This window comes from Centroberyx affinis, unplaced genomic scaffold (assembly GCF_046629955.1).
Source record: "Centroberyx affinis isolate AG114_WGS23_722 - 3 ecotype Tasmania unplaced genomic scaffold, CSIRO-AGI_Caff_v1 ptg010287l_1, whole genome shotgun sequence".
NCBI classification, from domain to species: domain Eukaryota; kingdom Metazoa; phylum Chordata; class Actinopteri; order Beryciformes; family Berycidae; genus Centroberyx; species Centroberyx affinis.
Genome location: NW_027284790.1, coordinates 17501 through 31943, shown reverse-complemented (window position 1 = coordinate 31943; position 14443 = coordinate 17501). Strand labels below are relative to the sequence as shown.

Here is a 14443-nt window from a genome sequence, read left to right as displayed (position 1 = left end):
CATAAAATGGAAATACTCAAGTTAAGTACAAGTACCTCAAAATTGTACTTAAGTACAGTACTTGAGTAAATGTACTTAGTTACTTTCCACCACTGCAACTTACCCCATCAGGGCATGTGGTCACATGACTCAGCATGTGGTCACATGACATTTTTGTAATTGGACTTTTGGCTCTGAAATATTTAGTTTCAGGAATAAATCCACTGAGACGACCTGCCATGTGACCACTTACCCCGCTCTCCCCTACTTCCTGTGTGTGTGTGTGTGTGTGTGTCTCTGTGTGTGTGTGTGTGTGTGTGTGTGTGTGTGTGTGTGTGTGTGTGTGTGTGTCTCTGTGTGTGTGTGTGTGTGTGTGTGTGTGTGTGTGTGTGTGTGTGTGTGTGTGTGTGTGTGTGTGTGTGTGTGTGTGTCTCTGTGTGTGTGTGTGTGTGTGTGTGTGTGTGTGTGTGTCTCTGTGTGTGTGTGTGTGTGTGTGTGTGTGTCTCTGTGTGTGTGTGTGTGTGTGTGTGTGTGTGTGTGTGTGTGTGTGTGTGTGTGTGTGTGTGTGCAGTAGCCTTGGAGCCCCTGCAGCTCTACCTGCTGCAGTGTGTCCAGGTCTGGCGTTGTGTGTTCAGTCTGGAGGCCTTCAGTCTGGAGCAGAAGACCAGGGTCCGCCTCTGTCTCCATGACAACATCCAGCGACAGCTGGTCGCCACGGAGACTGGCCACAGCCAGCAGGTACACACACACACACACACACACACACACACACACACACACACACACACACACAGTGTCAGTATAAACAACTTTTACTAGCTGTCCTGCTGGAGCCGATTGATTGGAAAATGGAAGAACTGAATAATATGGAAATAATGAAGAGAACATGAACTAACTCCTCTCCTCTCCTCCTCTCCTCCTCCTCTCCTCCTTTCCTCTCCTCTCCTCCTCCTCTCCTCCTCTCTCCTCCTCTCCTCTCCTCTCCTCTCCTCCCCTCCTCTCCTCCTCTCCTCTCTTCTCCTCTCCTCCTCCCCTCTCCTCTCCTCTCCTCTCCTCCTCTCCTCTCTTCCTCTCCTCCTCTCTCCTCCTCTTCTCCTCTCCTGTCCTCCTCTCTCCTCCTCTCCTCCTCTCTCCTCTTCTCCTCTCCTCTCCTCCTTTCTCCTCCTCTCCTCCTCTCCTCTCCTCCTCTCAGCTCCCAGATCTTCAGTCAGATTTTGGTCTCCTCTCTCTCAGTCAGTCTGATTTTCCTTATCGCTCCTCCTCTCCTTACTCCTCCTACTCCTCCTCTGACCCCGCCCCCCGCCCCTCCTCGCCCCGCCCTCCTCCCCCTACGCCTCCCTCTGTGACCCCCTCAGACCCCCCTCCCCCTCCCCTTACTCCCCTGACTCTCCCTCACCCTTCTCCTCCTCTCCCCCTCCTCCCTTCTCCTCCCTCCTTCCCTACACCTCCCCCCCCCCAGCCAGGACCTTCACCCCCCCTCAGCTCCTCTCCTCCCCTCTGGCCCCGCCTCCTCCTCCCGGCTCCTCTTCCTCCCAGAGGAGCGACGCCCCCGTCTGGAGGGAGAGAGAGAGAGGAGGAGGGGCAGAAGAGGAGGTGAGGAGGAGGAGGGAGAGGGAGGTGAGGAGGGAGGAGGAGCGGCAGCAGGGGGAGGGGGAGAGCGCCTCCGAGACTTCAGAGAGCCTGGGGGGGGGCGGGGGAGGGCTCCTGCCCAAGACAAGCCCCTCCCCCACAGAGGAAGAGGAAGAGGAGGAGGAGGAGGAGAGTGATGAAGACGAGGAGGAGGAGGAGGAGGAGGAGGAGGAGGAGGAGTTCAGCTCCTACCGACCTGCAGGTCCGTCTGCTGCTGATCATTTACTAATTAGTGTTTAGTTTTAAATGATTAATTATTGAGTAATAAATGTATTGTGTGTGTGGGGTAATCTGGTTATTTACTTATTATTCATGTTTTTAATATTAAAAAATAAATTGTATTTACTCCTTCAGTCTTTAGTAATAACTTAATACCTGTTTCTACTTACTAACCAGTTAACTCGTAATACTTAATTTCTTAATTAGTTAGTAATTAGTCATTTGTCCATTGATTAGTTAATGATCATGATCATAATGATGACTCAGTGATTGATTGGATTCTGTTTCATCTCTTTTCTAATGAATCAGTTTCATTTTTATTGGAGCTGCATTTCCTCAGCTCCTGTTTTCATTGTTTTATTGATTATGTTTCTTAATGATCAGTTCATTGATTTAGTTCCTCTATATAACTCCTCTCTTCCTCCTGTAGCTGTTGGGCTCACAGACAGTGTTGTCTGTAGCTGTTGGGCTCACAGACAGTTTTGTCTGTAGCTGTTGGGCCCACAGACAGTTTTGTCTCCAGTAAGAATATCCAGAATATTCCAGAAAAGTCGTTAGTGAAAACGATCCGGAGAGAGACCGCCGTGTTTCTCTCCGCGGCCCGGAAAGCGGCGGCACCGACCGTTTCCCCTCGGCGGATCGTCTTCTACCGAACTCTACCGTTTACGACCCGACCTCCAGAACCGGATCAGTCCGCCGGGAACCGCCTCACACCCCACAGCTCTGTGCTGCGGAGAGAAAATAGTTCTGAGGATCTGAGTCTGTCTCTGCTCCGGAGACACAAACCACTTTTCTGGAATATTCTGACAAACAGTTTGGACTGCGGAGCTTCAGCTGACAGCTGACTGGAGACAATTAAGGAGACAACTAATATAATAATAATAAACTTTATTTGTATAGCACCTTTTAACAAGACTGTTTAGAAGCTGTGCTTTACAGAATAAAAAGGGATAACAACAAAGAAATGAAAGGAGTAAAACAGTAAAGACAATAATAAAAAGGACAACAAATGATAAAATTTAAATGCACAGAAGTAAAAGAAGATACACAAAATACCTTCAGAGACTGGAAGTCCAGAAGAGGCAGAATCTCATTTCTCTGTGGTCCAGTACGGCTGATGTGTCTGTGTAGCTGTAAGCAGTTCTGAGCCGTCTACAGGTTGACCCGCCCACTGCAGCAGGGACTGAGCATCAGGCGCTACAGAGACGTAGAACTGAGTGTCGTCAGCAAATTGATGATAGCAAATGTTCTAACTAATGACATCGAAATTTCATCGAAATTTTATCTAAATCTCAATATGGCCGACTGCAATTCTCAAATCACAGGAGGCGCAATATTTGTTAAAGGTGAAATGTGTCAAAATATCATTTCAAAGTAAATATTGTGGTGCTGCAGAGATGTCCTGGCCTACACATCATATTCTACAGACTGAAGAAAACATCTTTGTTTGGTACAGATCCCCGCAGAAATCACACCATAATCATTTTAGTACGTTTTTCAATGAAAATGAGAATAATGATGTAAAGGTTATCATTCCCTCTAATATCACAAATCATATCACAATATCAGTCAAATAATCACAATTAGATATTTTTTCAAAATGGAAAACAGTAGCAGTGACATCGGCCTGTGAAGGCTGAACAGCATCGGGCCCGACGCCGAGCCTGGGGGAACGCCACGAGATCCAGGACCTGATCCAGGACCTGAACCAGACTGAGCCGGAGACACACTCATTATATAGGAACAAAATCAATGAACTGATCCTTTAATTGATATACATATAATTGAGATAATTGATTGACTTGATGTTGTTGTGTGCAGCTCTGCTCCGCTCGCTCTCTGAAGGTTCTCTGCTTCTGGAGCCTCGCTCGCCCCGCTTCCTGTCTGACAGCACCATCCACCGGTTGACCCGGCCCTCCGGCTTTGACCCCGCCCCCCCCCGCCGCCCCCCCTCCCCCCGCAGCCTGAGGAGGCAGCTGACCAGAGAGGGGGGGTCACTGCAGCAGCTGCTGCTGCTGCTCAACGGCACCAAGGTAGAGACCAGTAGAGACCAGTAGACACCAGTAGAGACCAATGGACACCAGTAGACACCAGTAGAGACCAGTGGACACCAGTAGAGACCAATGGACACCAGTAGACACCAGTAGAGACCAGTGGACACCAGTAGAGACCAGTAGACACCAGTAGAGACCAGTAGACACCAGTAGAGACCAATGGACAGCAGTAGACACCAGTAGAGACCAGTGGACACCAGTAGAGACCAGTGGACACCAGTAGAGACCAATGGACACCAGTAGACACCAGTAGAGACCAGTGGACATCAGTAGAGACCAGTGGACACCAGTAGACACCAGTAGAGACCAGTGGACACCAGTAGAGACCAGTAGACACCAGTAGAGACCAGTAGACACCAGTAGAGACCAATGGACAGCAGTAGACACCAGTAGAGACCAGTGGACACCAGTAGAGACCAGTGGACACCAGTAGAGACCAATGGACACCAGTAGACACCAGTAGAGACCAGTGGACACCAGTAGAGACCAGTAGACACCAGTAGAGACCAGTAGATACCAGTAGAGACCAATGGACAGCAGTAGACACCAGTAGAGACCAGTGGACACCAGTAGAGACCAGTAGACACCAGTGGACACCAGTAGAGACCAGTAGACACCTGTAGAGACCAGTGGACACCAGTAGAGACCAGTAGACACCAGTAGAGAGCAGTAGAGAGCAGCAGAGACCAGTAAAGAGCAGTAGAGACCAGTAGAGAGCAGCAGAGACCAGTAGAGAGCAGCAGAGAGCAGCAGAGAGACCAGTAGAGAGCAGCAGAGAGCAGCAGAGACCAGTAGAGAGCAGCCAAGACCAGTAGAGAGCAGCAGAGACCAGTAGAGACCAGTAGAGAGCAGCAGAGACCAGTAGAGAGCAGCAGAGACCAGCAGAGAGCAGCAGAGAGCAGCAGAGACCAGCAGAGACCAGTAGAGAGCAGCAGAGACCAGCAGAGACCAGTAGAGAGCAGCAGAGACCAGTAGAGACCAGTAGAGAGCAGCAGAGAGCAGCAGAGACCAGTAGAGACCAGTAGAGAGCAGCAGAGAGCAGCAGAGACCAGTAGAGAGCAGCAGAGAGCAGTAGAGACCAGTAGAGACCAGTAGAGAGCAGCAGAGAGCAGCAGAGACCAGTAGAGAGCAGCAGAGAGCAGTAGAGACCAGTAGAGACCAGTAGAGAGCAGCAGAGAGCAGCAGAGACCAGTAGAGAGCAGCAGAGAGCAGCAGAGACCAGTAGAGACCAGCAGAGAGCAGCAGAGAGCAGCAGAGACCAGTAGAGAGCAGCAGAGACCAGTAGAGACCAGCAGAGAGCAGCAGAGAGCAGCAGAGACCAGTAGAGAGCAGCAGAGAGCAGCAGAGACCAGTAGAGAGCAGCAGAGAGCAGTAGAGACCAGTAGAGACCTAGATCTGTCAACTAGATATTTGTATTTTAGCTTTTATCTATAATATTTAACACTTAATGGTTTTATTGATCTGTTCAGGAGTTCAGAAATATTCAACAGAAGAGGAAGAAGAAGACCAAGAGTCTGTAAGAACACACACACACACACACACACACACACACACACACACAGACACACACACACACACACACACACACACACACACAGACACACACACACACACACACACACACACACAGACACACACACACACACAGACACACACACACACGTTAATATCTATTAATATTATTCTCTGTTGGCTCTCCTCTGATTGGCCGGTGCAGTCTGTCTGTCATCACCTCCTGATCACATGATTCATGTGTTCTGAAAACATCACAGATACATTTCCATCAGACTGATGATTATTACTGGTTTCAACATCCGAACAGTAAAGAGCTTCTGAGTCTTCAGCAGCTAATGCTAACTGACCAGCTAACAGATCAGCTAACAGTCAGCTAACTGATCAGCTAACAGATCAGCTAACAGTCAGCTAACTGACCAGCTAACAGATCAGCTAACAGTCAGCTAACTGACCAGCTAACAGATCAGCTAACAGTCAGCTAACTGACCAGCTAACAGATCAGCTAACAGTCAGCTAACTGACCAGCTAACAGATCAGCTAACAGTCAGCTAACTGACCAGCTAACAGTCAGCTAACAGATCAGCTAACAGTCAGCTAACAGTCAGCTAACAGATCAGCTAACAGTCAGCTAACAGTCAGCTAACTGACCAGCTAACTGATCAGCTAACAGTCAGCTAACAGATCAGCTAACAGTCAGCTAACAGTCAGCTAACTGACCAGCTAACTGATCAGCTAACAGTCAGCTAACAGATCAGCTAACAGTCAGCTAACAGTCAGCTAACTGACCAGCTAACTGATCAGCTAACAGTCAGCTAACAGTCAGCTAACAGTCAGCTAACTGATCAGCTAACTGATCAGCTAACTGATCAGCTAACAGTCAGCTAACAGTCAGCTAACTGACCAGCTAACTGATCAGCTAACAGTCAGCTAACAGTCAGCTAACAGTCAGCTAACTGACCAGCTAACTGATCAGCTAACTGATCAGCTAACAGCCAGTTTAGTGAAGCAGGAGCCGGAACAGAGAGAGACCAGTCAGGAGGAACCGGTTTGGATCTGTTTGTCTGTCTGCCTGTCTGTCTGCCTGTCTGTCTGTCTGCCTGTCTGTCTGTCTGTCTGCCTGTCTGTCTGTCTGTCTCTCTGTCTGCCTGTCTCTCTGTCTGTCTGCCTGTTTCTCTGTCTGCCTGTCTGTCTGTCTGCCTGCCTGTCTGTCTGCCTGTCTCTCTGTCTGTCTGTCTGTCTGTCTGCCTGTCTGTCTGCCTGTCTCTCTGTCTGTCTGTCTGCCTGTCTGTCTGCCTGCCTGTCTGTCTGCCTGTCTCTCTGTCTCTCTGTCTGTCTGTCTGCCTGTCTGTCTGCCTGTCTCTCTGTCTCTCTGTCTGTCTGCCTGCCTGTCTGCCTGCCTGTCTGTCTGCCTGTCTGTCTGACTCGTCTCTCCTCTCTTCAGTGCTGCAGACGTTCGGAGTCGCCTGGCGTTTCTACGGCGACGAAACAACAACCTGCTCCATGGCAACAGTCTGGAGAAAGCTCTGAGGAACCACAGGTACACACACTCTGTCTCTCTCTCACACACACACACACACACACACACACTCTCTCTCTCTCTCTCTCTCTCTCTCTCACGCACACACACACACACACACACACACACTCTGTCTCTCTCTCACACACACACACACACACACACTCTCTCTCTCTCTCTCTCACGCACACACACACACACACACACACACACACACACACACTCTCTCTCTCTCTCTCTCTCTCTCTCTCTCTCTCACGCACACACACACTCTCTCTCTCTCTCTCTCTCACACACACACACACACACACACACACACACACACACACACACACACACACACTCTCTCTCTCTCTCTCTCTCTCACGCACACACACACACACACACACACACTCTCTCTCTCTCTCTCTCACGCACACACACACACACACACACACACACACACTCTCTCTCTCTCTCTCTCTCACGCACACACACACACACACGCACACACACACACAGTCTCTCATGTGTTTGGTGTGTTTGTTTCGCTGCAGGCCGTCTCCTGAGGAGCTGCTGCGGTGGGCGGAGAGCTTCGACGCTCTGCTGGCCAATAAATGTAAGAGTTTACACAAACAAACAAACACTTCCTGTAGAGAGTGAGACGGGGCAGTAGAGAGTGAGACAGGCAGGGCTTGGCATTAGCACCCGCCCACCCACCAATTGCAGGTAGAATTCAGCAGTGACATAACACAGTCACATGTCACATATACATATAGGTATATATATATGTATATATGCTGCTCATTGGTCCGTTGGTGTTGCCTTGCACTGATCGACCTGAAGCTCCAGTGGAGAAGTGTAGAAGATGTGGAGAAGAAGTGGAGAAGAAGTGGAGAAGAAGTAGAGAAGAAGTGGAGAAGATGTGGAGAAGATGTGGAGAAGAAGTGGAGAAGATGTGGAGAAGAAGTGGAGAAGAAGTAGAGAAGAAGTGGAGAAGATGTGGAGAAGAAGTGGAGAAGATGTGGAGAAGAAGTGGAGAAGATGTGGAGAAGAAGTGGAGAAGAAGTAGAGAAGAAGTGGAGAAGAAGTGGAGAAGATGTGGAGAAGATGTGGAGAAGATGTGGAGAAGAAGTGGAGAAGATGTGGAGAAGATGTGGAGAAGATGTGGAGAAGATGTGGAGAAGAAGTGGAGAGAAGATGTGGAGAAGATGTGGAGAAGATGTGGAGAAGATGTGGAGAAGATGTGGAGAAGATGTGGAGAAGAAGTGGAGAAGAAGTAGAGAAGAAGTGGAGAAGATGTGGAGAAGAAGTGGAGAAGAAGTAGAGAAGAAGTGGAGAAGATGTGGAGAAGAAGTGGAGAAGAAGTGGAGAAGATGTGGAGAAGAAGTGGAGAAGAAGTGGAGAAGAAGTAGAGAAGAAGTGGAGAAGATGTGGAGAAGATGTGGAGAAGAAGTGGAGAAGATGTGGAGAAGAAGTGGAGAAGAAGTAGAGAAGAAGTGGAGAAGATGTGGAGAAGAAGTGGAGAAGATGTGGAGAAGAAGTGGAGAAGATGTGGAGAAGAAGTGGAGAAGAAGTAGAGAAGAAGTGGAGAAGAAGTGGAGAAGATGTGGAGAAGATGTGGAGAAGATGTGGAGAAGAAGTGGAGAAGATGTGGAGAAGATGTGGAGAAGATGTGGAGAAGATGTGGAGAAGATGTGGAGAAGATGTGGAGAAGATGTGGAGAAGAAGTGGAGAAGAAGTAGAGAAGAAGTGGAGAAGATGTGGAGAAGAAGTGGAGAAGAAGTAGAGAAGAAGTGGAGAAGAAGTGGAGAAGATGTGGAGAAGATGTGGAGAAGATGTGGAGAAGAAGTGGAGAAGATGTGGAGAAGATGTGGAGAAGATGTGGAGAAGATGTGGAGAAGAAGTGGAGAAGAAGTGGGAGAAGAAGTGGAGAAGATGTGGAAAAGAAGTGTAGAAGATGTGGAGAAGAAGTGGAGAAGAAGTGGAGAAGAAGTGGCGACACATAACAGGTGTAACAAACCCGGAGAAAGAAAGAAAGAAGAAAAAGAAAAAGAAAAGACTGTTCAGTGAAAAGTGGAGGTCAGGTGGAGGTCAGGTGGAGGTCAGGTGGAGGTCAGGTGGAGGTCAGGTGGAGGTCAGGTGGAGAACAGATGGAGGTCAGGTGGAGAACAGGTGGAGAACAGGTGGAGGTCAGGTGGAGGTCAGGTGGAGGTCAGGTGGAGGTCAGGTGGAGAACAGCTGGTGTGATCCAGCCAAGAAAACCATGTCCTGCACCGGCTGTGGGACGTCCTGCAGGCAGAGGGGGAAGGCCGATCTGTGACGGGACAAGAGATCTAAAACCAGGAAGCAGCTGAAGTCCGTCTGTCCTGTCAGGAGCTTTGTGACGTTTCTCCTGCTCTGTTATCACTGCTGCTGTTAATTAATATTCAAATAGACAAAGTTTTTCTCTTGCTACGTTTCTTCAGTTTAGTTTTTATCTTTTCTATGAATCTTCTGCACCCTGAAACACTTTTATTATCTGCAGTAAGAAGCTTCTCTTTTTATGTCTTTGTCTTAATCTGCATGTTTTCATACTGAAGAAGCTTCACACACTTTATCAGCTGAATATTTCATGACTGCAGAGTTTTATGTTTCATGTCTGGATCTGAGTGTTTACAGTTATTTACATTTAAAAGGTTTGAAATCTAGTTCTTCAAGTCAATTGTAAAAAAAATTGTGGCTAGTGAAAATGCTGAGTGGCTAGCAACTTTGGAAAACCACTAGCCACAGTGGCTGCTGAGCAAAAAAGTTAATGTCAAGCCCTGAAGACAGGAGAGAGTGAGACAGGAGAGAGTGAGACAGGACAGAGTGAGACAGGAGAGAGTGAGACAGGACAGAGTGAGACAGGACAGAGTGAGACAGGACAGAAGAGAGTGAGACAGGACAGAGTGAGACAGGAGAGAGTGAGACAGGAGAGAGTGAGACAGGACAGAGTGAGACAGAAGAGAGTGAGACAGGAGAGAGTGAGACAGGACAGAGTGAGACAGAAGAGAGTGAGACAGGACAGAAGAGAGTGAGATAGGACAGAGTGAGACAGGAGAGAGTGGGACAGGAGAGAAGAGAGTGAGACAGGAGAGAGTGAGACAGGAGAGAGTGAGACAGGAGAGAGTGAGACAGGACAGAGTGAGACAGGACAGAGTGAGACAGGACAGAAGAGAGTGAGACAGGAGAGAGTGAGATAGGACAGAAGAGAGTGAGACAGGACAGAGTGAGACAGGAGAGAGTGAGACAGGAGAGAGTGAGACAGGACAGAGTGAGACAGGAGAGAGTGAGACAGGACAGAGTGAGACAGGACAGAGTGAGACAGGACAGAAGAGAGTGAGACAGGACAGAGTGAGACAGGAGAGAGTGAGACAGGAGAGAGTGAGACAGGACAGAGTGAGACAGGACAGAGTGAGACAGGACAGAGTGAGACAGGAGAGAGTGAGACAGGACAGAAGAGAGTGAGATAGGACAGAGTGAGACAGGAGAGAGTGAGACAGGACAGAAGAGAGTGAGACAGGAGAGAGTGAGACAGGAGAGAGTGAGACAGGACAGAGTGAGACAGGAGAGAGTGAGACAGGAGAGAGTGAGACAGGACAGAAGAGAGTGAGACAGGAGAGAGTGAGACAGGACAGTTTTATTTTTCAGTCAGATCATTTCTAAATCTGTCTGTCTTCTCCCTATTGGCTGATCAATCTTCCTCCTCTCTCCCTATTGGTCAGATGGGCTGGCAGTGTTCCGACACTTCCTGAGGTCAGAGTTCAGCGAGGAGAATCTGGACTTCTGGTTGGCTGTGGAGAAATACAAGAAGACACGCCCACTCAGCAAGATGGCCGCCAGAGCCGACAAGATCTATAACGAGTTCATCTCAACAAGCGCTGCTAGACAGGTACCTGTCTGTCTGTCTGTCTGCCTGCCTGCCTGTCTGTCTGTCTGCCTGTCTGCCTGTCTGTCTGTCTGTCTCTCTGTCTGACTGTCTCTCTGTCTGCCTGTCTGTCTGTCTGTCTGTCTGTCTGACTATCTCTCTGTCTGTCTGTCTCTCTGTCTGACTATCTCTCTGTCTGTCTGTCTGACTGTCTCTCTGTCTGTCTGTCTGTCTGTCTGTCTGCCTGTCTGCCTGTCTCTCTGTCTGCCTGTCTGTCTGTCTGTCTGTCTGCCTGTCTGCCCTTCTGCCTGTCTGTCTGTCTCTCTGTCTGACTGTCTCTCTGTCTGCCTGTCTGTCTGTCTGTCTCTCTGTCTGACTATCTCTCTGTCTGCCTGTCTGTCTGTCTGTCTGTCTGCCTGTCTGCCTGTCTCTCTGTCTGCCTGTCTGTCTGTCTGTCTGTCTGTCTGTCTCTCTGTCTGACTGTCTCTCTGTCTGTCTGTCTGTCTGTCTGTCTGTCTGTCTGTCTGTCTGTCTGCCTGTCTGTCTGTCTGTCTGTCTGCCTGTCTGTCTCTCGGTCATGTGATTGGTCATGTGATCACAGCAGCTCTTGGCTCCGCCCCCCAGGTCAACGTGGACTCGTCCGTCAGGGATCTGACCAATCAGAACCTGTGTGGGAGTCTTGGCCCTGCCTCCTTCCAGCTGGTCCAGGATCAGATCTACAGCCTGATGGAGACTGACAGCTACCCACGATTCCTCAGGTCCCACCTCTACACCCAGCTGGCCAATCACAACGCAGCACACACACAGACAGCTGACCGGAGTGAGCCGGGCTCTACCGCACCGGCCAATCAGAGCGGAGCGAGACCTACCGAGCTGACCAACCAGAAAAGGCCTGTCTCCATGGTTGGCCAATAGTGAGAGGGGAGGAGGGCGGGGCCAGGAAGAGACTGACAGGAGACTGATGACAGGCCGGCCGGGGTCAAAGGTCACGATCTGCAGCCTCAGAACTCTGAAACCAACCAATCAGAGACAGAGAGAGACAGACAGAGAGAGAGAGAGAGACAGACAGGCAGACAGACAGGCAATTTGGGTGATTTCTTGTTATTTCAGCTCTCCTGGTCAGATGAACGATAAGCCACGCCCACAGAGATGACGCCGTCCAATCAGAATATGAACAGCCTCATCTGTCTGTCTGCCTGTCTGTCTGCCTGTCTGTCTGCCTGTCTGTCTGCCTGTCTGTCTGATTTATATCTAATGTTTAGCCAAGAGATTATTGTATTATTCCTCTAATCACTAATGTTTAATCTGAGCACAAGTTAAATGTGACTGTAGAGCTTCAGTCTGCATCCACACTGACCAACCAGCTGCTGTGTTCTGTTAGGCCCCGCCTCCTGTCAATCATCCCAGTCAAGCCAACAGACTCCTCAGTCTGGAGCAGGAAACAGATTCAACCTGCTGAAAGAGTTTGATTCAGAATATTTGCTGTGAAAAACTGAAAACCATCTGCAGAGAGATGAAGATGAGCAGAAACTCCTGAAGCCTGGAGTCCAACCTGCTGAAAACCACTGACCTTTGACCTTTGACCTTTGACCTTTGACCTTTGACCCGGCTCCTCATGAGGTCAGATAGAAACTTTATTGATCCTGTGGGGAAACTGGGAAACAGAAACACAACAGAGTGACATCAGAGATCTGAAGGTGTTTGTTTGGTTTGGATGCAGACTGACCTGAGACCAGCTCACCTCCTGCTCCTCAGTGTGTGTGTGTGTGTGTGTGTGTGTGTGTGTGTGTGTGTGTGTGTGTGTGTGTGTGTGTGTGTGTGTGTGTAGTCCATCCTCTATACTGATGTGTGTATTATAGTGTTGATAACATGTAGGAGGCTGGCGTGTTGAGAACAACATGAACAGCCGTGTTTCACTGTTTAGTTACTGTGTTAGAGTGCAGTACATGTACTAACTCTGTACTACACTCTGTACTACACTCTGTACTACACTCTGTACTACACTGTACTACACTGTACTACACTCTGTACTACACTGTACTACGCTCTGTACTACACTCTGTACTACTCTGTACTACACTCTGTACTACACTCTGTACTACACTGTACTACGCTCTGTACTACACTGTACTACGCTCTGTACTACACTCTGTACTACGCTCTGTACTACGCTCTGTACTACACACTGTACTACAGCGGGAATAAACGTCTCCGTGACAACAACAACGTACCGCAGCATCTCTTACATTCATTATGATGATTATTAGTATTATTATTATCACAGCAGCAGTAGAACTGAACAGTAGGGTTGGGTACCGACTCCAGGCACCACTGTGGCACCACTGTGGCACCACTGTGGCACCGACAGGCACCACTGTGGCACCACTGTGGCACCGGTTCCTATACGACCGGCACCTACCGGACCGAACTGTACCTCAGCTCTCGGTGCCTGAGCCTCCGTGTGAACTCTGCTCCTCGCTGCCTCCTCCTCTGCTCCCTGAGACTGAGACTGAGACTGAGACTGAGACTGACCCTGAGACTGAGACTGAGACTGAGACTGAGACAGACTGAGACTGAGACTGACCCTGAGACTGACCCTGAGACTGAGACTGAGACTGACACTAACCCTGAGACTGAGACTGAGACTGAGACTGAGACTGAGACTGAGACAGACTGAGACTGAGACTGAGACTGAGACTGAGACTGAGACAGACTGAGACTGAGACTGACCCTGAGACTGACCCTGAGACTGAGACTGAGACTGACACTAACCCTGAGACTGAGACTGAGACTGAGACTGAGACTGAGACTGAGACTGAGACAGACTGAGACTGAGACTGAGACTGAGACTGAGACTGAGACTGAGACTGAGACAGACACAGACACAGACACAGACACAGACACTGAGACTGAACAGCAGAGGAACAGCAGAGGAACAGCAGAGGAACAGCGGTTCTTTGTCCAAACTAATTTATTGGGACTATGGATCAGTCTCAGTTCGTTAGTTCATTCATTAGTTAGTTAGTCACACTGTAATGTTGACTTTGTGCCACTAGGGGGCGGCATTGACAATGAATCAGTGGTAAAGCAGGTCATACAGTTAAAGACTCTATAGACAACTTTTTTGCTTTAACTTCTCATTATGAAGTAAATGTTGATGCACAGTGTGATGTCTATAGAATAAAGACACCATCAGCGTTTAGATTGGTTCCTATAAGCCTCGCTTTCACTATGCAGCTCTGTCTGCCACCGGGTTCGATCTCCAGGAGAATGAAGGCTCGACTTACGGCACAAAGGAAGTGAGTCATCCACTGTGCAGCCAACAGAGGTCCGGTAGCTATCCCCAGTAGTGGAAATGGCGGACGGTGGAACAACCTCAGTGACAGTGGAAACTCTTCCCTCTATCACAGCACTGAGATCGGGGTTTCTAGTTCAAATTGGGATTGTTTCTTGCTTTGGACAGAAGTAGTTTGGACAGTAGCAGGCTGCTGGTGGTAGCGTTAGCCATGTTGCTAACGTTTCTGGCTGCTAGCGGTAGCGTTAGCCATGTTGCTAACGTTTCTGGCTGCTAGCGGTAGCGTTAGCCATGTTAGGAGCTACAAGGAAGCCTGGACCAGTCAGAAACAAACATCTGTTTGTTTCTGAAACAAAAGAAACAAACAT

At 49.0% G+C, this 14443-nt stretch overlaps 1 protein-coding gene across 1 annotated transcript; it reads left to right on the top strand.

The window, feature by feature from the left end:
- Positions 1-614: 614 nt before the first annotated feature.
- On the top strand, positions 615-12947 carry LOC139640709 (regulator of G-protein signaling 3-like; the record flags this gene model as incomplete). Its single annotated transcript, XM_071514898.1, has 9 exons — positions 615-717; positions 1172-1185; positions 1335-1810; positions 3649-3860; positions 5351-5397; positions 6838-6933; positions 7449-7510; positions 10638-10804; positions 11405-12947. Coding segments are annotated over 9 exons (1468 nt in total), but the record flags the coding sequence as incomplete, so codon positions are not given.
- Positions 12948-14443: the final 1496 nt, after the last annotated feature.